The 22,854-nt window shown below is 41.7% G+C and overlaps 1 protein-coding gene across 1 annotated transcript in view; it reads left to right on the forward strand.

Annotated features, from left to right (window-relative positions):
• HIBADH (3-hydroxyisobutyrate dehydrogenase) overlaps positions 1 to 22,854 on the forward strand; it is a 108,572-nt gene that overhangs the window by 81,451 nt on the left and 4,267 nt on the right. The window contains exons 5-6 of the mRNA XM_069960438.1: positions 9,305 to 9,438; positions 9,523 to 9,599. Of these exons, the coding sequence (XP_069816539.1) occupies positions 9,305 to 9,438; positions 9,523 to 9,599 (211 nt within the window). The remainder of the gene's footprint in view (positions 1 to 9,304; positions 9,439 to 9,522; positions 9,600 to 22,854) is intronic.

Consider the following 22,854-nt stretch of genomic DNA (forward strand, 5'->3'; position numbering starts at 1 on the left):
TGTTTGTTCTATATCCTGCACAGAGCTGCAGACATTTTGATGTCTGAGATAAAAGAAAGGATACCTGTCTCATAGGAGATGGCTGCTTGCAAAGTCCTAAAATCATGTTTTCCATCCCAGCTCAAGTGTCATAGAAGCCGTGCTGAGTTGCCGCATGTGTGCCTCCACCTTCCCCCTCTCCTTGCTGCTTGGCTTCCAGTACTAAGCCTTGTGCACCCATCATGCAGGGCAGGGAGCTATTCTGAGTGATGAGGCATGTCTGCTCCTACTCCGTATGGCCTCTAAATCTCTCTACCTTAGAAAACAAGAAAAAAAAGCATGTGATCCTCTTGAGTTGATAACTTGTAGATTCCCCTTTTCTCTAGCCACGTATCGTTTCCTGTTGTCGTAAGTGGAATGTGAACAACATTGAGGAGAAATTTTAGGCCATTCCTCTCTGCAAATGTGTTTCAGTCCATTAAATTTTCTAGGATGTCGAGTGCACAGTTTTTTTCAGGTTTTACCAATATATCTTTAGTTGACTTTGTGTGTGCTTTGGGTCATTGCCAGTACCACTTTAGCTTAATGTCACTGACAGCTGCGCTACGTTGTCCTAAACACCTATCAAAAATCTGTCCCTCCTATGTAAAAACAAAAAGTATGAAGTCAATATGCAAAAAATCCATGTACATACAAAAAAAAGAATTAAAATTAAAGTGCAGCAATGAGAACAACGCTCTGTTGGAAGTACATGTGGACTCAACTATCATGTCCTAATATACCTGTATAATAAAGGTGCTAGCGAAAACGGTCCTGACATAATGTGCTAAATTAAACAAAAGAAAGCAAATGCAATGCCCTTCTAGTGAGTCCACACTCACTTTCCCTTTTAGGCCAGGTTTACATTTATTCGGCGGTCTTTCCCTCCGGCGCTTTTCCACTTTGCTGGAGGGAAACGTTGCCAGATGAATGTAAACACATCTTTAAACTCAGCCATGGGTGCGATGTGCAGCCATTTCTGTCTTTTTGGCTTGTGCATATTTTATGTATTCTGTCCCTTTTTTCATTGTGGCTAGCACTCGTGCTTTGTAAGACCCATGTGATCCAAATTAGCAGGAAGCATCTGTGTACATAAGGGGAGGATCTCCTAGTATTCTCCCATTCTACCTGCAGAGGAATGGAGAGAGGTAAGAGCTTGTTCACACTTGTGTTGCTTGGCGTCCACTTTTTCCACCGGTGGCGCCTGCGGGGTTCGGGGGGGCCCTTTAGGGTCTTGTCCTGTGACAATGGGGTTTCGGGGCCATTCCGTGGCCCCCCCTTCTCTGCTTGCGCACGTTTTGCGGGGATTGTGGTCGCTGACCGGCACAGTGATGTTTTTTGGTTAGGGACTCATGTGTATCAGAAGACCTGCACGTGGTACATGAGGCAATATGGTTTGGCCAAATTATATTCTAACTTCTGATGTTGGTTTTAAATGTAGCTGAATAAGCTTTCGTGTCAGCCATGGGTACAATGTGCAGCCATTTCTGTCTTTTTGGCTTGTACATCTTTAAACTGATCCCATGCATTTTAATGGGACAGTTTAAAGAATCTAGCATGCTAATAGTGCTGCTGGATCACCGGACACGCCATAGGTCAGAACATGCCTTGCAGTATTTTGTCTTACGGCCTGCCCGGTGGTGGGGAAAAAAAAAGGATAGAAAGCCGGATGGCAACTGATGCCTTTTTGGCATCGGTTGTGATCAGTTTCTGAAGGAAACGCTGAAGTGGATCCAGCTGATAAATGTAAAGTATGGTAAGACTTGAGATTTTTTTTTTAAATAAAAGTAAATTACACATTTTTATAACTTTCTGACACCCTTCAAAGGTGCCCAGACAATAAAGCAATCCCAATCCATAATGCCCCTTCAACATCCTTCCTTCTCTGCCTAAAAGCCTCTAACTTCTCAAAATCCGTCTACAATATGATACTCCCTTTTGTGTTAATGTACATGGCTTGATAGCTTTAAATATTGCGAATTATGTCTGCGAGCTGTCTACAAGTTTAATTCCTCTAGTTAAAAGTAACAGGATCCAGTAGTGACCATTGTGGTAGTAGTAGCAGCTGTGACCCAGTCCTGGTGTGGCTTGTATCCACCACATGTGTGCAATCCTTTAGCCATTTACCACATGACACTTTTTCAGCATTATTTTATTCCAGATCTTTATGTGGCTTAGTAAATGTGTTGAAACAATGAAGATCTATTATCCTGCGTCCCCTTCCATCATAGAACTCTCCACATTTTGAGCAAATTCATGTCTGGTTGCTAGGTTACTGATGCATGTTGTATATTGCACCCAACCCCGGGGATGGTAAATGAAGTGCTATTGCACATCCGGCAGCTTACACATTTGCTTCATCCATATTATTGCCCATCTTATATACATAATTGCAAAGACAACAACTTGCCCAGATGGTGTAAGTGTGCTACAGTCAATTCGCACTTACTTTTGGCCCAATTGTGGCTATTGAATGTAACTCAATAACCCTCCCAGTGGGGTAACTGTACAAGCGTGTCATGCTTTCATGCAGAGTAGTATAATCCATTTGTTCTACATGCTGTACACTAAAATAATACAATGGAAGTGTGCGCCCATGGAGCAATTGTCCCTAATACTAAAAGAAATTGATTACCATTACTGGAGCTTCAAAGATAATCTACAATATATCATTCTAAAAGGTTTAAAAAAAAAAAAAAAAAAACATTGACACTGATCTGTGACTATTTTACTTTACTTTTATATTGGCCTCACAACATAAATGTCAAGCTTTAAATATTATATCCCAGTATCGAAAGATTACAGGAATGGCAGAAATGCGGTATGTTAAAGGGTTTCCCAAATTTAAAGGTATCTTGTAATCTTGGGATAACAACACCTACGTATTTATAGATGCAATGGGTCTGTTTTTTCACTTTATTTTCTTTCCGTAATACAATCTTCATGTTCCATACATTAGTGGAACATGTTTTTTTCCACTGGTACTACATTCATGTCTAGAGACTGGGCCTTATGTGCAGTACCAGGCACAACCTTATGTACAATTCCACATTCTGGCAGGGGTGCTGGGAGTCAAACTCCACTGAACAAATTGGGACAGTTGTTTACTAGAGATGATCGAACAGCGCTAATGTTCAGGTTTGTACATACTCGAACCATTGGTATTTGACTCCCGCAGTCTTCCCGTTCCATGGGGAAGGTAGGAGACAGCCTGAGTCCCGTCTGGAAAACAGGAATTCAACCTATGGCCCAGGCTGTATTCCTGTTTTCCAGTCGGACTCGGGCTGTCTCCACCTTCCCCACCGAACAGCAAGGCAGCAGGAGTCAAATACCGATGGTTCGAGTTCGTACAAACCTGAACATCAGTGCTGTTCAATCATCTCTATTATTTACATCCATTAAAAAAAAAAACTTTTAGGGTACGTTCACACTTACCGGATCTGCAGCTGATTTTCCGCTGCGGATACGCAGCAGATTTCATTTAAATAACTGAACACAGCATCAAATCTGCACCATCAAATCTGCTGCAGATCTGCTGTGGATCCTGTAGGTGTGAATGCACCCTAAAGGTGCTTTGCATTGGTGTGATACACAATATGCATGAAGTTATTCTGAATTGAAATTGTTGTGCACCTTTTTTGCTTTGTATACTTACGTCAGAATATTTCTCCAAGTCTTATAATTTTAATCTTCATCCAGTGCTAAGAAAATATACTGGAAAAGTTTTGCATGCACATTAACTATTTTTTTTTTTTTTGCCTGCTTTGCCTTTGTTGATTTATAAATAATTGCCTAAGGATCCTTGCAAAGTGAGACGTCCCACAAAGATTTGCTTGAGAAAATCTCCTTTTCAGACCTTCCATTTTCAATTTAAAATTAGTTGATAGCAAAATGGAAGGCCCAACCCTCCTTGTCTAAATGGGAACTAATACTTATTGAGGTTGGCCACTTTATAGTTAAAGCGACTCTGTACCCACAATCTGACCCACCCAAACCACTTGTAGATGGCTGCTTTTAATCCAAGATCTGTCCTGCGGTCCGTTTGGCACGTGATGCAGTTATTGTTCTAAAAAAAAACTACTTTTAAACTGGCAGCCCCGTGCCCTACGGGAGTGGCCTAGATTGTGTATGCATTAGGCTAGTACAACCTCTCTGTCCCTCCTCCCTGCCCTCCTCATCATTAGGAATGCTCCAGGCAGATTGCCTCCTGTTCATCAGCTGTGTCAGCCCAGCACATGGGCTGGTTCGTTAAGACATCTGTGCAAAATGTTCCAGTGGCATTCCTAATGATGAAGATGGTGGGGAGGAGGGACGGAGGGGTGGTGAAAAGTTAGGGCACAGACATTCTAAGCCACGCCTGTAGGGCACGGTGCTTTTAAGTTTAAAAGTTGTTTTTTAACATAATAACTGCATCACCTGCTAAATGGACCGCAGGACAGATCTTGGATTAAAGGCCACTATACAAAGGTACAAGGGATTTGGGGGGGGGGGGGCAGATTGTGGGTACAGAGTCGCTTTAAATTGTTCAGTGCCAAATGGCGATCCTGGCCCATAAGATGGCTGAGCATGGAGGAGCATGAGACCATGTCCCTCCCTATGTGCTCTCCATAGGCATATACAGACTCTGTGTAAGACACAGGGGAGGGGCATGGTCACATGCTTCGCCATCTTATGGACAGAATCAGCATACAGCATACCAGAACAGCACAGATTGGAGGAGGGGAGTCTGATATCAGCAGTGCCAGGCACACATGGAGCTATAGTGGTTAAATGCAGCTCATACATTCACTAATACTAATCAATTTTACTATAAAGTGGACAACCCTTTTAATCATGTAAATGAAGTAATTAGCTTCCCAATTTAAGAATAGTATGTGAGCTCCTTAGGGTGTCTGTACACAGAGAGATTTATCTGACAGTTTTTTGAAGCCAAAGCCAGGAATGGATTTTAAAAGAGGAGAAATGTTAGTCTTTCCTTTATGACCTGTTCTGTTTATAGTCTGTTCCTGGCTTTTGGCTTCAAAAATCTGTCAGATAAATCTCTCTGTGTAAAGACACCCTAAAGCCCCCATTACACGGGGCGATTTTGAGGAGCAAGCGAGGGCCGACCGGTCTGCTGCCGCCGCTCCTATTGCACAACGGCGGCATATAGATGCTGTCTAGATCGTTGGTCTTTCAACATGTTGAAAGACTAACCAACAAAACACAGTAATCACTGAACTCAAGGAGAACAGTGAAAAAAACTCCAATGAAGTACTCAATCAAGAGTCTCCACTGATGCCCCCAAAAATTTAAATATGCAAAACAAGTCTCTTGCGAGTATCAAAACACGGGATAGCCAAATATCTCTAGCCTGTTGCCACGGGGTGCCTCCATGATGGGGAGACCACCACACCACCCTGATAAATAGCCCCGTAAGTCCCACTCTGTTGCGAGTATTGGAACATAAATAGGGAAATACCAGGGTGGCCCTTTTTGTCAATGTCGAACTCAAGGTACAAGTATTGCGATCATGACAAGGGCTTGCCAAGGCAGGCTTCCATCCACAGACAGCCGTTTCGGGGTATTTGCCCCTCGTCAGTGTGGAGTAGGATTCTGGCGGCTAGTTGGGGTTAGTTTGTCATTGCCCCAACTAGCCAGAATCCTACTCCACACTGACGAGGGGCAAATACCCCGAAACGGCTGTCTGTGGATGGAAGCCTGCCTTGGCAAGCCCTTGTCATGATCGCAATACTTGTACCTTGAGTTCGACATTGACAAAAAGGGGCCACCCTGGTATTTCTCTATTTATGTTCCAATACTCGCAACCGAGTGTGACTTAAGGGGCTATTTATCAGGGTGGTGTGGTGGTCTCCCCATCATGGAGGCACCCCGTGGCAACAGACTAGAGATATCTGGCTATCCCGTGTTTTGAGACTCGAAACAGAGTCTCTTTGGACTCTTGTTTTGCATATTTAACATGTTGAAAGACACTGAAAGACAAATGAACAGCCGACATTGTGCATGTTGGCTGATTTTTGTCTTTTATTACACAAGGAGATTATTGGCCGTAATTACCGATAATGGCTGAATACGTCTGATAATCGTTTAGTGTAATAGGGGCTTAAGACTAAGAGCTTGAGCTTTTTTTTTGGTTGCATGTAGATAAAACCACATCCACATGAAGTGGCTAATGGCCTCACAATTTTGCAGTAGCCGCCGTTGCATTACATTGAGCACCTGTAAACGGAGCTGGACAGTCTTATGCGTGCTGGGTACGTACGGAGCCCAGTAGACCCCATTGACCTTACACAGTATTTGACCAGACAAACAGTCGCAACGCAGGAACCCACCCTAGAAAATAACATCCTGGGAACCACCATCTAACACAATATTAGACATTCTTGCTTTTATCTTCCACTTACCTTTTTATCCTTCCAAGAATTAGTTATTTAATGGACTTTATTTTTTTCATAAGTCTCAAAGGCCACATACTTTTGCCTGTTCATAATTTATTCTCTTAATACAAAGTTAGGGACAGTAGTAATTTTAAATAAAATTCACTGTGGAATGAAGTATCAATTTTCTTATATTTTTTCCCTACCCTGAAATGATTAATTGTTCTTTATACTGTAGTTTTTTCTTAAGTAATTTATTTTTTGCTATTTACAACTTAAGTGTTTGTACAACTGAGAGAGTGCAGCTGTCAAAGAATTAACCAGCTGAGAGCTGTTGTCAGCATTAATTTTGCTCTAATAAATGGCTCTCTGTAGCTATTTAGCAGCCTGTAATCTAGATAAAAAAGCTGTTGACCTATGATGGATAATACTGGCTTTTATTTGTAAGATCTGGCTTGAATTGTCATCTTAATTTGTTTTAGGTCATATCACAGGATTACTCGAATTCATTATTATGCACTGTGGATAAACACAGCTAAAGCATCAGTAAAGTATCATTGCCAGTAATTAATGGGCTGTTTTTCTCAGTCAAGTAGTGTGAACTGAAAGGAGACAGAGAGACAACTGGGAGAGAATGCTAAAGATGCCTTTTCAGTGCATTAGTAAACCTGTATCTAAACACTGGCTGCTTAGATTCATGGAAAAATATTAAAAATATTACCAATGCAAGTTTTTCAAGAATTTCTATGATAAAATAAATAAATGATCAGTAGACATGTGGATGTAGCAATAGGGGGAGTCCTGGAAAACATGGATACAGTCTATGGCCTTATTCACAGATCTGCAACCATTGACAATTTTAGGGCCCATTTAATGCTATGTGTGCATTCATACCATCCGTGCCTCTCCCTGCTTCTGTCACCCGCTCCCATCTCCCCAGCTCCTGTCACCCACTACCATCTCTCCCCCACTCCTGTCACCTCTCCTGTCTCCCCTGCTCCTGTCACCCGCTGCCGTCTCTCCCCTGCTCTTGTCACCTCTCCCGTCTCCCCAGCTCCTGTCACCTGCTCCTGTCACCCACTACCATCTCTCCCCCTCTCCTGTCTTCCCCGCTCCTGTCACCCGCTACAGTCTCTCCCCCGCTCCTGTCTCCTCAGCTCCTGTCTCCCCAGCTCCTGTCACCTCTCCTGTCTCCCCAGCTCCTGTCACCTCTCCTGTCACCCACTACCATCTCTCCCCCTCTCCTGTCTCCTCTCCTGTCTTCCCCGCTCCTGTCACCCGCTACAGTCTCACCCCCGCTTCTGTCTCCCCAGCTCCTGTCACCCGCTTCTGTCTCCTCAGCTCCTGTCTCCCCAGCTCCTGTCACCTCTCCTGTCTCCCCAGCTCCTGTCACCTCTCCTGTCTCCCCAGCTACTGTCACCTCTTCTGTCTCCCCAGCTCCTGTCACCTCTTTTGTCTCCCCCGCTCCTGTCACCTCTCCTGTCTCCCCCGCTCCTGTCACCTCTCCTGTCTCCCCCGCTCCTGTCACCTCTCCTGTCTCCCCCGCTCCTGTCACCTCTCCTGTCTCCCCCGCTCCTGTCACCTCTCCTGTCTCCCCCGCTCCTGTCACCTCTCCTGTCTCCCCAGCTCCTGTCACCTCTCCTGTCTCCGCCGCTCCAGTCTCCGCCGCTCCAGTCTCCGCCGCTCCAGTCACCTCTCCTGTCTCCCCAGCTCCTGTCACCTCTCCTGTCACCGCTCCTGTCTCCCCCGCTCCTGCACCTCTCCTGTCCTGGTGACAAGAAAAGCGGTCAGGGTTTAGTAAAGCAATGGGATCCCAGAGGTCTAGGTTTGCTTTCTGGTGCACAGACATCCAAAAAGATATTTAAGAAGAATCATGCACCTCTTAATAATTCTAGTTAATTTTATAACTGAGTACCATAGAGTGGTCTTTTAAGCTTTTTTTTTTTTTTTTTTCTACAAAGTCTACTTTGTGTCTGCATTTGTCAGTGGTATGGAATATTTCATATCCAATCATTTTCTGTAAAATATTGAAGTGGAGAAAACATATTTTAGTACTTACAAAAATGTCCCTGGGATTGGATTGTGAACTTCTGACCTGTCTTGGTATATAAACTCCCAAGTGATAATCCGCTGCAGTCATGTTCCTCACCACTTCAGTGCTAATCTCTAAGATCATAGCTACAGGGATAGTTTGGGAACACAAGCACAGGTTAGCGCTGCAACAATAAGGCCTTATTTACACATCCCACAAAGTTGTCCGTTATTGTGGATCTGCAATCACGGATCAGCTTAGTGCCCATTGATTTCTATTGGGCTATGTAGGCATTCCACTTTTTCACGGATCCACAATTCGTTTTGTGAAAAAATAGGACATGTCCTAGTGCGGATTGAGATTAGCGAATAGAAGTCTGTGGGATCCGTGTTTTTCATGAATGTCAAACATCCACGATATCCGTGAAAAACACTAACTACTTATTTTAGTTCATTTTTCTTGCTTTTTTTTTTTTTAGCAATTTAGCATTTTTGCGGATGCAGACGCACTATGGATGCAATCACAGACCATTTTTCGCAGATCACAGAGTAAAAATAGCAGACCTATAAGCAGACCTGAAAAATCACTGAACGTGTAATTAAAGGGGTTATCCAGCGATACAAAAACATGGGCACGCTCCTCCAGAAACCGCACCAATCTTGTCTCCAGTTCGGGTGGAGTTTTTTTACTCTGTTCCATTGAAGTGAATAGAGCTTAATTGCAAATCGCACCAAGAGTTGTGTTGTCTCTGGAAGTGGCCATGTTTTTCTAACGCTGGATAAGCCCTTTAAGGCCTTTGAAGGATTTAAAGTATATTTGCTTTGGATTTGTGTGTATACTACACTAATCTATATGTTGTCTCCATTGTGTCTTCTAGGTGTTGGTGCAGCCAGATCTGGAAACCTCACTTTTATGGTTGGTGGTGTTGAACAAGAATTTGATGCAGCAAAGGAACTTTTGACATGTATGGGAGCCAATGTCATCTACTGTGGAGAGGTTGGAACAGGGCAGGTATGATTTATCCACCTGGAATACTGTAGGCTCTGGGTACTTTTTATTTATTCTTCACTAATGACCTTTTAAATGTATTTTCAGGCAGCAAAAATTTGCAACAACATGCTTCTAGCTATTAGCATGATTGGTACAGCAGAGACCATGAATCTTGGAATCAGGTATACACAATATAATTATTATTTTTTTTGTAATCGGGTGTAATTGGAGAGGGACCTATCTGCACATGTTTAATTCACCTGCAGTGTCACAACTGGAAAAACTTAAGCATTACACAGTCGTCATAGAAAAAAATGGGCTACATTGCTGTGTCCTGAAGAATGAAAAAGACTTATCGTAGCCACTCTTACTTATAGATGAGGATTCCAAATGTGGCTTCCCGTTTCTATCCCTCAACAGCTGATTATGTCCATGTACATCAACGGTGGCATTTAATTTTTTGATGGTTCTGTAGATGTACATCACCAGTGATCGCTCAGGTATAAAAGCTGTACCCACTTGATGTAGAGCAGGAATGTGGCTGTGATTGACAGCTATATTCTCATGCTAAGGGTTGGGATCAGAGTAAGAACTGATCCCAGCTATTTTTTCAGTTTATCCATTGAAAGTAGTTGATCAGTTAAAAGACGCAATTGCGTATTTTTGAAGCGTGAAGCTACATGCGTTTTTCGCACAGGTTGTTAACAACTGATGCTTCACGCTTCAAAAATACGCAATTGCGTATTTTAACTCAGAACAATTGTATAAAGCCAACCTGCGTTTTGCCTGCTTATTTTTAAGACTGATTCACGCAGCAAATACGTCAAGTGGGTTTGTACCCTAATACAGTAAGTGAGCACCGATCTGCTAGATCGGCACTCGCTTACAGAGCCTATTAAACAGCTTGATGATTGTGCAGTAAGAACAGCATGGGCATTATTAGCGAACTTCGTCCCACCCTTACTTTATATACATATCTCTCCATGCTCTCTGGTGTCCTATTGCCTCTTTCCCGCTCACCACAGCCACCGTCGAAGCTCCTTAAAACGTCTGTGCAGTGACAGGCTGCTCAGCCAATCACTGGCCAAGATTAGACAGCCCCATGGCCAGTGACTGGCTGAGCGGCCTGTCTTTTCAGAGATGGCTTCAGAAGCTTTAGTGGCTGTGGTGAGCTGGGACACTGCAGGAGCCTGGACAGGTAAGTTTTTAATTTTTATTATTTATTTTACACTGTCACCAGTCATCGACTGCACGTCACTGTTACGAGTGGTCGGCGGCCGATGATTTAAAAAAAATATTTATAGTCAACAATCAGCTGATTATCGGCTCCTCGGCTGATCATTGTTATTCCATTTAGTGATATGTGCCTGAATTGGCCTGATTCAGCAGATAATCGCCCTGTGTAATAGGGCCCTTTGGGCATACCCTGGTTTTATTTTTTGACTTTCAGGCTATTCGTGACCTGAAACCTTAATTTTCTATGCTTATTGGACTCTGTAATTTTGTATAAGATGAGGAGGAAAAGTGTCAGAGGAGACCATACAAATTTAGAGGGTGTATAAATCAAGCTTGATCAGAGCCTTTCTCATTGTATTGTTCTCATGTTTCATTGCCTTTTTTATACTATGGTTGCATTTTTTTTTTTCTCCAAGATTAATATGCACAGTCCTGTAAATGAGTGAAGCACTCTGATGACTGGTTACATTTCATACTTCGGCCGTCTATTAATTAACGTTCTGAAAATTGAGTTTTTATTGAAGTGTGCATTTAGCAAACTATTTTATGCTATTTCCTTGTCAAAGAGTAATTGAGATAAACTGGAAATTTGTTTTGCATCAGTGATAATTGTTTTATCAATACCCTTAACATTGTAAAATTGAATAGGAACAAGTTATGGGAATAGATCTCGAAAGCGTATGAGGAAAGTAAACAAAGACAATGTATTCCCATCTGGTATACACTTCTTATATAATTTTTTTTATTTCCCTGCATTTTTATAGTAATTGTGGAACCGAAATATAAATCTTACATAAATTTCTGTTTTATAGATCCTGGAAAAGGCTATAACTTGTACTTCTGAACCTAGTGTAACATTTATACATCCATTAAATGGTTTTAAATACAAATATACTTTCTTAAAATGTACTAAAATCAAATTAATGAAGAAAATATGGGGTACGGCATTGGGTGGCTTCTCCTTTTTTACTGTTTTTTTTGTGGACAGCGAACTCACAAACAGTTTTTTAAGGAGTAGTTCATGTGACATATGTAATATGATGATATTTGTGTTGGAATATGATTGAAAATGTATATAATGTATATAATATAATAAATGATTACTATATATAAATAAAATAATAAAAATTATTGTGAAGTATATGAAGCAGAAGTGTAAGGGGGCATTCACACGTTTCATGCATGGCCTGCAATTATGGATTATCTATGATTATTATCATAGACAACTAGTTCAAACCACTCTTTATCACATTTCTATAGAATATTAGTCTTGAGTGTTTTTTTTTAAATATACAAGTTTATCAGCTCACCCCTGTCCAGTACATTTAAAGCTGTAGTTCTCCTGCCGCAGAGCACGTGAACCCAATGATGTGGGCCGTTACCCGTAAATCTAAATATAGATTTGTCCACAGCTCCTTAAAAAGTTAACTCTTTATTGGTGATACATCTTAAAATAACGAACAGCGATGCTTTGCAGGTTATCACCCCTGGTCATGATTCTGGAGGAGAGATTTGTACCCCAAAGCGATCAGTCGAGGATCAGGCGTTCTCACTGTCATTTTTACACTGGCTACTTATCAGCTAAAGGGGCGTTGCTAGATAATTGGCCTGTATAAAAGGCCCTTAAAGCCCCCAGTTCATGACTGTAAAACTGAATTTCTTATCAGAAAATACGGATACATTTTCAGACCCATAGGGTTTTATTAGGCACAGACACCCTTCAGTGTTTTTTTCATGAAGGATGTCTATTCCAAAAATTAGACCTGGAAAATGTAGATCAGGTCCTGTTTTCATCCATACTTCTGGAACGGTTGACACCATAAAAGTCTGTTGGATCCTCTAGAATTACAGATGTTTTCAGAATGGGCATCCAGAAATTGTCTTCATTTCCGGACGATTTCCTGATGCCCATCTGGAAGTTGTCCGTAATTCCAGACACTACAAAACTTCTTTTTTTTCCACTGATCATGAAATCCTGAGAGTGCTGACCGTAAATACCGACTACTGTCCCCCATCCCGTATACTATATTTTGGGTCCTTGAGAGAGTGTGTTTATTAATTTTTGGAATCTTTCTCCAGAATTTGGCTCTGTTGTTTCGACCTGTTAGTCAGCAGCAGTAAGACTCTGTAGTATGATTATGGCGGTTATAGCCATGTGTGTTGTGATTATGTCAAGCCCACGCATAATATTAAAATCAAAGCTAGGGGGGGGGGGGGGAATAAGCTTTTAATGCTTCTAAAGTACTTTTCCCCATTCCATTTTTCCTCATTGAAATTGTGACAAGCGATTCAGTGTTTTATTTCATATTTTGTAACAATAATGGCTTTCTTTTATGTTATTTTTATTACTGCTGGGAGAATGTTCCCAATTGTAAACAGTAGCGCTCACACAGCAAAGCCATTGGCAGCCTATTATGGGGACTGACAGACTGTCATCATTTTGATAGCTTCAGCAGTATATCTCTCGAACAGCAATGGGCCTCTTATGCAGAAAGTATCATATGTTCCCAGCCAATTTACAGGGGAACAGCAATAACATTTTATCATGGTTGAGAGCCCAGTAGCTGCTTCCTATTAAACTTGCCCTTTCAGATACCTGTCTCGGATTAATTTGTTGATTTCAAATGGAAACTCAGTCTTCTCCAATGAAGCATGACTTTCTAGGAAAGGCTCGTACTGAATGACAATTATATTCCAGCCGGCTTTAGACCATTACATGCTTTGGTCTTAGAGGAAGACAGAGGACTTCAGTAACTGATTTTAATACCATGTCTAATTTTCACTGTCAGTTATGTGGAAACCAGTAGGAAGAATACAGAAAAAGATGAAATGCAAAATGCTTCCTGCTTGCTCTTTTAATGGTACACTTGCTTTCAAAAAAGGGCTTAACACCGTACAGGTTTTCAGAAGAAAATAAGCATTTAGTGGGGATATGTCATACTGAAAACTTGCAGGTATAAGCTGACGTGCTTTATTGGAGTCTTCTCGGTGGCACCCGGTAATTTTTTAGCTCTGTAATTAATTGGTAAAACTCTGTGTTGAGATTTGTTATGTTTTTTTTTTTTCTTTTCTTTTTTTTGCCGGCATCATCTCCTTCAACGCTAACAATTTATTTTTCTTGTGGTATTTATTTGATGTTGATGAAGCTGTGTGGCTATCGCAGGATTTTCCAGTGTAATAGGTTTCGTGGCTGACAGCAAACAAAATTAAAATAAACTGATCCTTGTGCTTGTTAAGTTGAAACTACACCGAATGTCAATGGCTAAGGAAATTTAGAAGAGGCAAAAATGGCTTTGTCATTACACACTACCCAATGTTTCTAGCCATAAACAATAAACCGTGATGTGATTGAATCATAAAAAAAATATGTTTTTTCATGCTGGGATGCTGATTTTTTTGGGGGGGCATAGCTGGAAGGAATCTGCCTTTTTTTCCGACTACAGTATCAGTAAAGGCCCTATTCCACGGGCCGACTGAGAGGAGCAAGCGAGCGCTATTAGCATTCCATGCAGCAGCGAGCGGGTGAGTGCAGGAGGGGCCGCAGAGGGGCTGCCCGGGTGATCGCTAGATCATCCGGGGAGCCCATAGCATACATCAGCGGTCTGCTACCGCTGCTCCTATTCCACGACTGAGTAGTTTGTCTTTCAATATGATTGAAAGACAAATGAGACAATGATTAGCCGACATGAACGTTGTCGGCTGATTGTTGCCTTCTATTCCACGGGAAGATTATCGGCCGAATACGGCTGATAATCGTTCCGTGGAATAGTGCCATAAGGTGAATACATTCTACTTGAGCAAATGCTTAATATACCATTGTCATTAAAAATATTTAATAGGTTATAGAGTAAAGGCCCTATTACACAGAGCAATTATCGTTTAAAAATTCCATGTAATAAGACCCAACGATCAAAAGACGAATGAAAAATTATTCATTTTTGTCTTTCAACATGTTGAAAAATTAGCGTTGGTAGTTCGACGATCGTTAGCATATCTGTTGATGTAATAAGTCGTTTGCTGATTAAAACATGTTGTGTGGGTTTTCCTGAGGAATGATTAGGACCATATAACGACTTAAAAACGATTATTAATAACAGTAATCGGTGAATGTAATAACTTCAGAACTGTTCGCTACAAAATCACTATTTATCAGTAGCAATTAATCATTAAGGCGAGTCTTTAAACGGTAATCGCTACGTGTAATATAGCCTTGCAGAAAAGGTTTCATGCCCCAGAGTTGGCCCCAGGACAGTATTGAACAAACTTTATATAAATATTACTTATGTGACAGTAATGAAACATTGTAGACAATGTGATGTAGTGTTTGGCTACCATTGACCTTCTGACCATAAATGAAAAGGATTATCTGCTTCATGTGGTCCTGGTTCTTCAAGTAATGTTGATGGCCTGTTTTTCTGGGCAGATGATCCCCAAAAGTTGAAGGGTTTCTTCTAAACAAAGCTGTTCAAAGGCACGGTTTGATTGAATGACATCCCTTTCCTTTTAAGTCAGTCTGTTAAAGTGACTTTAACAGAAAACTGTCCGCGTAGAGCTGAAGGGTCAAGAAGGTGGTGATGAGCCTCAGAGTGCGTGATGAGCCTCAGAACTCCTCCCACCCCTCCCTGCATTGATTGATTTATGTGCAGCTCGTAATTAAGCACTAAACCATGCACTTCAATCAGTCAAGACGCTGTGTAGAGCTGCAGGATAAAGTCTACACCCTCCCCCACCCCTTTCTGCAGGGAGGGGTGGGGGAGGGTGGAGACTGCATCCTGCGGCTCAACACAGCCTCTTGACCTTTCAGCTCTAAGCATGATCTAGAGCTGACAGTTTCCCTTTAATGCTGCATTTCAGCATAATCTTTCATAACTTTGTCCCTTAATGTTTCACCACTTTGGCAAAAGATTTTATTTTGAGGTCAAAATACAATCTTGACATTATCAGCTTTATACCCAACAAATTCAGGGTGGCCACATGCATTTTCTGTCACCAGTAGGACATTTAAATGGCAGGAATTCTTGTTTCAAATATTTTTTCACTTCTGGCATAATTTAGTTGACTGTCATCTAAGCTCTCTAGTTGCCAGAACATGGACAGAATTTTTTAGTGTTTATTATATTTATGTATGTATTTTGTGTGTAGTGTGTTTGTGTATATATATATTTGAGGGTGGTTTCGTTAAACCATACTTTTAACCTTGGTAGTCAAAGATTCTGTTGGGTATTTTGTTTCATTGTAATTGAAGACTTGTATTGGATGTTATGCTAGAATTTGTTTTATATGTATTATTGAGTGTACACCAATAGAAATGACAACTATGGAAGCAATTATTGGGTTTTCCTCTGCCCCATGTGATATCTTTCCCGATGGTGTATAGAAAACCAAGGTATCAGTGACATTTTAGGAGTGATAAATTTATTGGCCAACAAAAAAATTATTAGAATTGAATCCCGAAAGCTCGCAATTCTAAGAATTTTTTGTTGACCAATAAAGGTATCACTTTTAAAATACTTTGATTGAAAGTATGTACCACCATATAGTTATACAGAAAAGGGAAATCCTGCTCTGTTATATATCTATAGCAAACCCTTTAAATCAGCAGCAGCATGGAGGACATAATAGATCAGTATGATCTGTGAATTAAGCACTAGGGTGAGATACAGCACCAACTAGGTTTTGTCTGTGTCTACCTTTTTGCATCTCCAGCCATTCCTTCCTCCCTCCTTAAACTCCGAGCTGATTCGTCTGGAGATGGACTTCAGCATTTTTTTTACAGAACGAGTTCAAGGAGAAGGAAGCAGGAAAAGAGCATCATATGTGAAAAATTTGGCTTTTTTTCTCCGGTAAGATATATTACAAGTTTTCTTATATAATTTTTCTATTGACTTAGGCCATATGAAAAGGAATAAATTCACAACTTTGTCGGCATCACTACTCTTGCCCTTTGGGGGCATTCCCTGATTGTTTTGCCGAGACAGCTGTTACAAACCATCCTGGACAGGGCTAAATTACATTACTCAGAAGGGCACACAGTGTGGTTAAGTGAATTAGCAGATATGGAGGTATAGCTGTAATTTCTTGGTTATAAAACATTTTGCATATATTTTTGTTTTGTAATGTGAAGTTGCAAGTTTTTTATGGGAATTTTAATAGTGGACGTATTGGTTGTTTGTAACCTGATAGAGAACCACATCTTCAAGGGGATATGTCCTCTGAGACGTTGATGGGCATATAGCTAGGCTATGCCACCAGTATTCAATCAGTGAGTGTCCATGGCTATAGTAAAGATGTAGAAACAGCCAAAGAAAAGCTTTGCCGTTTTCCTAATGCCACTTCATTGTAGCCATATCAGCATATACCACAGGTAAACCTAACAATTTAAAATCAAGCATGTGTTGCTATTAAACTATAAGTTTTGTGTAGCAGGATGTCATTTATTACATGGCTCCTGATCTCTTGAAGCAGATGTGAATAAATATATCACATTCAGGGATACCGCACCATCCTGAAATGCATCATACATGGTTCTTTGAATCTTTTGTGATGCTTGAAACACCCAGTTAGTGGTGACATTTATGAATTTTTCCAGCATAGATTTAGCAGTCAATATGTTTTAGTTGTATTGATCTGGATCCCCTATTAGTCAGATGCTCAGTTGCTGAGCCCATAGAAGCTCATTTATAATGTTTGTTGTAGTTATGTACAGGAATGAGAGGTGCCACACCGTTTCTTTGACAGCTTCAAATGAAACCTGTCACAGGCTTCAATATGAGTGGAGAAGAGAGAATAGAGTTTTTTCGTCTTTATCCAGAAAACAATGCTCTGTCATGTGCAAAATTAGCCGTACAGTCATAAGCACCTAGTACAGCGTTTAAAGTGACACCCCTTTTTGCTTTATGACTTCTCCACACAGGTGTAAAAGGTAAATTTAGCAGTTTTCATAACTTATTTTATATCATACATCATGGTGCTTGTTCAAGTAAAAAGTGATCTTTTATCCATTTCAGATTGTGCTAAGTGGGCGGGGCTTCACAGCAACTGCGCCACTTAGCTGCACCACCTTTGGCCCTGCTCCTCTGTGACGTCATAGGCACATAGGCCCCGTCCCCTCGAAGACCATTGGAACAGGCTGGCCTAAAGGTCTAGGCCCTACCCCCTCTAGGTCGGCCCATACCAATAGGCGTTGAGGGGGTGGGGCCTTTGTGCCAATGACGTCACGGGGGGACACTGGTGGCGCTGTGAGTGGGGCTAAGTGGCGCTGTTGTGAAGACCCGCCCACTTAGCACAATCTGCAGTTGATAAAAGATCACTTTTTACTTGAACAAGCACCATGACGTATAATATAAAATAAGGTATGAAAACCGCTAAATTTACCCATTACACCTGTAGAGAAGTCAGAATGCAAAAAGGAGGTGACAGTGTCACTTTAACATGTAGAGAAAAAAACATAGGCCCATAGACCACTCTTGTAATAAAAAAACATCCTTTAATTGATAGAAAATATTGGATTAAGTTGTTGTGTACTAATAATAATGTGGCCATAAATTAGTTGTTATAGCAGCACTTAGTTCTGCAGAGCTGCTGTTCCTATAGCATAATAAAGTGCACCCACAGATGACCATTTTGATGACCATATTTAGATCAGTCTTTGGTCACCCAGCATACCACTCCCATCATTCTACCCCCTGCCCACCTTGGTTTGAAGGTACTCTAAAGGTGGCCATACAGCTTCAATACCTGACGGCAGAGTGATTTTTCAACCGGCAGTTATCTCTCCCGTCCAGCCTCTGTCCTCCCTATATACATCTAAGCAAGCAATTCTGTGTTCTCTATGGGAAGGGGTAGGCTTCAGCCAGAAACCTCTGACTGCAGCTTACATCTCCCAGAACAAAGGAGCGCAGGGTACAGCCAATGAAGATATAAGGTATATGGGGGCCTCAAATCATCACCCCCACCCCGTTGAAACCCTAAGGAAAGTTATAAAGTGGTAGTCCAATGTGGGAACATATGTCCATTCTGCTTTTTTTTATTTTGTGGATCCTGATAATGAAAACAGGATGAAATGTGATATTTTTTGTTGGTTTTTGACCTGAATAGTTAGTGCTCATGGTAGGTTCCCTTTTGGTGCAGTAAGCAGTGGTGCCGTATAAGGAATAACATTTATTGTTTAATTGGTAAATGGGTTAGAGATCTCCTTGAGGTTGGAAATTTATATGCGCCTTGTGGCTGGGTTCACACTACTTATTTCAGTCAGTATTGTGGTCCTCATATTGCAACCAAAACCAGGAGTGGATTAAAAACACAGAAAGGATCTGTTCACACAATGTTGAAATTGAGTGGATGGCCGCCATATAATGGCAAATATTTGCTGTTATTTTAAAACAACGGCTGAAATAATGGCAGTTATTTACTGTTATATGGCGGCCATCCACTCAATTTCACCATTGTGTGAACAGAGCCTTTCTGTGTTTTTAATCCACTCCTGGTTTTGGTTGCAATATGAGGACCACAATACTGACTGAAATATACGTAGTGTGAACCCAGCCTATAGGTGTAAATGAGTTCATATATCCATATCAGGATCACATTGGGTGCAAATAAATCCCAGTACAAAATCTGTAACCAGGCCCTCCTATTATGTGCTGTTTATAACACTTGTCTCTTCCTATGTGGCAGAGGGCGGGGGGCCTTTTGGATTTTCAGACCTGGTATTCTTATCTCATTAGGTGATCCTCTCTCCACAAAACGGGGAATACTAGCAGATTGGTGCTGGTCCAACCACATGGACCCCTAGCAATCCCAAAAATTAGGGCATGACTGTCAATGGAATAGATGGCACGCATCGCTCCAGTAATCCTGTATGATCCACCGAACACTGCACAGCGCTAAACTTGGAAATGTTTTGCTGCCCCATAGAGAATGAATGGAGCTCTGGCCGTGTATGATTGCTTCTGGAAACCATTATGTCCCTGTTCTTAGGATCTATGGGGATCCCAGTAGTCAGTCCCCCACAAATCTGCTAGTTACAGTATCTCCATCCCGTGAATACGGGATAAAAAATAATAAAATGGAAATACCTCTTTAAAGGGGTAGTGCAGCATAAAACCTTTTTTCACTAAATAACACACATTACAAAGTTATACAACATTGTAATGTGTGTTATTTATGTGAATGGCCCCCTTCCCCATGTTTCGGTCCCTTGACCGTTGACCCGGTAGTGTGATACTGTATACTCACGGAATCTCTGTCGACCCCGGCCGCCATCTTGGGACGATCACGTCACTCTTCAGGACGCCGGCCTGACTGCTCCAGCCCTCCCTCATGCGGGCGCGCGATCGCAAAACGATTTTTCCGTACGATATATCGTACCGTCTAAATGCTGATCGTCATGAAAAAAAAATCGTTACTCCAACATCGTTAATCGTAGGATCGGGCCAATTATCGTTTTGTATAAACGCACCATTACACTGTTGTATAACTTTGTAATGTGTGTTATTTAGTGAAAAAAGGTTTTATACCACACTACCCCTTTTAAGGGTACCTTCACACACACTGTATCGCAGCGGATTTTATGCTGCAGATCCACAGCAGATTTAATCTAAATAACTAAACACAACATCAAATCTGCTGCAGATCCTTTACGTGCACCCTTAAAAAAAACACACACTGCAGAAATAGCAATAGTGTTTTTGTTGTGTTTTGTGATGTGATTACTAGCGGAACAGGTGAACCTTGCGGCATCACCCCTGCCAACACGGACACATGACCACTACAGCCAATAGCATAAACAGTTTTTGCAGAAAGTGGTTTGATTGATTTCCGAGCCCTGATCCCAGTGTTACACTGCAGTACTAACCTCTGTATCTCCCAAACTTTTCATTTTGGTACAAAAATTGCCCAAATGATCATCTTATTTGCTATAGCAGAGAATACATTCTGGACAGTAACTTCATGGCTACAAGGAACATGATTTTATGCCATAATCCTAGCGGTAGAACAAATGGTGTTTCTGCATGGCCAAGCTTTGTTTTATGAGGAGCAGTAACCTTATCAGCAGTTCACCCAGAACTCCAGTGCATGTCTGCAAATAGAAGGAGACCATATGTCACATCTCCATGTTAAATGCTTCCTGGGCAGCACAGTTTAATGAAGATTTAATAATGAGCATATGCAAGAACTGTACGGAGAGTGTTATCTGGATAGGATCTTGTAAACTATTAACTGGCAGTTTTAACTTTGCCATTAGCGGCCTTTTCCAGCTCTGTGTCTGTGAGTATAGGAAACGCTATTATTTTATGCTAGGAAGTTGGGTTTTTTTTCCTTGCTTTTTCTTCAGTCTGTGATTTCACATGGTGATCAAACATACATGACATAGTGATCACATACATGAGCATACTACAGCTAGGAACAACTTCAGAATGAAGCCCTAATACGTGACTATTGTACTCCTGTACTTGGTTATCTATAAGTTGAAGATATTAACTGACAGAAAAAAAGTTGCTGTATTACTAAAGGCCCTATTACACAAAACGACTATCGGCTGTTACGGACCATAATCGATTTGTGTAATAGAAGACAACGATTAGTTAACATTCTTGATGTCAGCTGATCGTTGTCTTTCAACAGGCTAAAATGCTAACGATCAGCCTGGCAATGATCTGCTGCTTTGTAAGAGGAGCAGCAAACGACAGCAGACTGCTACTGTCTTTTATAGGCTGCCCGGACGATATGATGACCACCCGGCCCCCCCCCCCCCTCCAGCTCTTACCCGCTCCTCCTCGCTCAATGTCGGTGCATGTAATAGCACCGGCAGCGGCCGGGGGAACGAGGTGCAGGTCGCCACTCACTTTTTCTCCACATCGCACCATGTAATAGGGGCTTAAGGCTCCAGTCATATCATGTTTTCTGCCCATACCTCACTTTACCTTGGCAATAGGGATGAGCAAATTTACAGTAATAGTGAAACACTTCACTAGTTCACTTGTCAGCCGCTGCCTTTGAACTCCACGCGACTTTGCTCCAGGTGCCTTGAAAAGCTAGATCCAGTTCTGGAAAACTTCTCTTAGTTTGCCAGGATTGGATCCAGTTTTACCCGGAACGCGGAGCGGCACAGAGTTCAGAGGCAGCTGGCTGACAAGCTGACCGCCGAGACTAGCTAAGTTCTTTACTATTAATGTAAATTTGCTCATCCCTAGTTGGCAACCTATGATGCTTGACGTGTTGCCAGCAGGTCCATTGACTTTAAAGGGGTTACCCAGCGCTACAAAAACATGGCCACTTTCTTTCAGAGACAGCCCCACTCTTGTCTCCAGCTCGTGCGGGGTTTTTCTGCTCAGTTCCATTGAAGTGAATGGAGCTTAAAGAAGGTGTACCATCACAACAGTAATATAGACATATGCATACCATCCTGTCGGCGCTGCTCTCTAGAATCCGACGCATGGAGCATTTTCAAATCCGTTGCTGTTAAATCCGCCAAAATATAAATATGCTAATTAGCAGTGCTTGAAGCACAGGAGGCCGACCCGGCGTCTGTGATTCAAGCTCCTCTCCTCCCCCCTCTGTGATGCGCCAGCCACACAGCCCCGCCTCCTGTCTTCTGCCCGGTGGCTTAGCATAGGAGGTGGGGCTGTGCGTCTGGCGCGTCACAGAGGGGGGAGGAGAGGAGCTTGAATCTCAGATGCCGGGCCGGCCTCCTGTGCTTCAGCACTGCTAATTAGCATATTTATACTTCGGCAGATTTAACAGCAACCGAACAACGGATTTGAAAATGCTCCACAGCGGCGGATTCTAGAGAGCAGCGCCGACAGGATGGTATGCATATGTCTATATTACTGTTGTGATGGGACATCCTCTTTAATTGCAATCCACACCTGAACTAGAGACAAGAGTCGTGTTGTCTCTGAAAGAAAGTGGCCATGTTTTTGTAGCACTGGATAACCCCTTTAATAGGACAAACATAGTACAATGTGTGACTACATTCAGTCCAGTTCCCAAATATATGCTATTGGGAGAGCGATCCACTATGCGCATTTAGGAGTCTTAGAGGTGCCACACTGTAAAGGGTTTATTCTGCTTTGTTGCTTGAGTCATATTGTATATTTGAACCTATATTAAATTCACAATTTGTACTGTATGTAGTACTTTATGTATTGTATTTTTCTTTAAAATCATATAGAAATGTTTTATTTTATTTTTTTTAAA

The sequence above is a fragment of the Dendropsophus ebraccatus genome, chromosome 2 (assembly GCF_027789765.1).
Source record: "Dendropsophus ebraccatus isolate aDenEbr1 chromosome 2, aDenEbr1.pat, whole genome shotgun sequence".
In the NCBI taxonomy this organism is placed as follows: domain Eukaryota; kingdom Metazoa; phylum Chordata; class Amphibia; order Anura; family Hylidae; genus Dendropsophus; species Dendropsophus ebraccatus.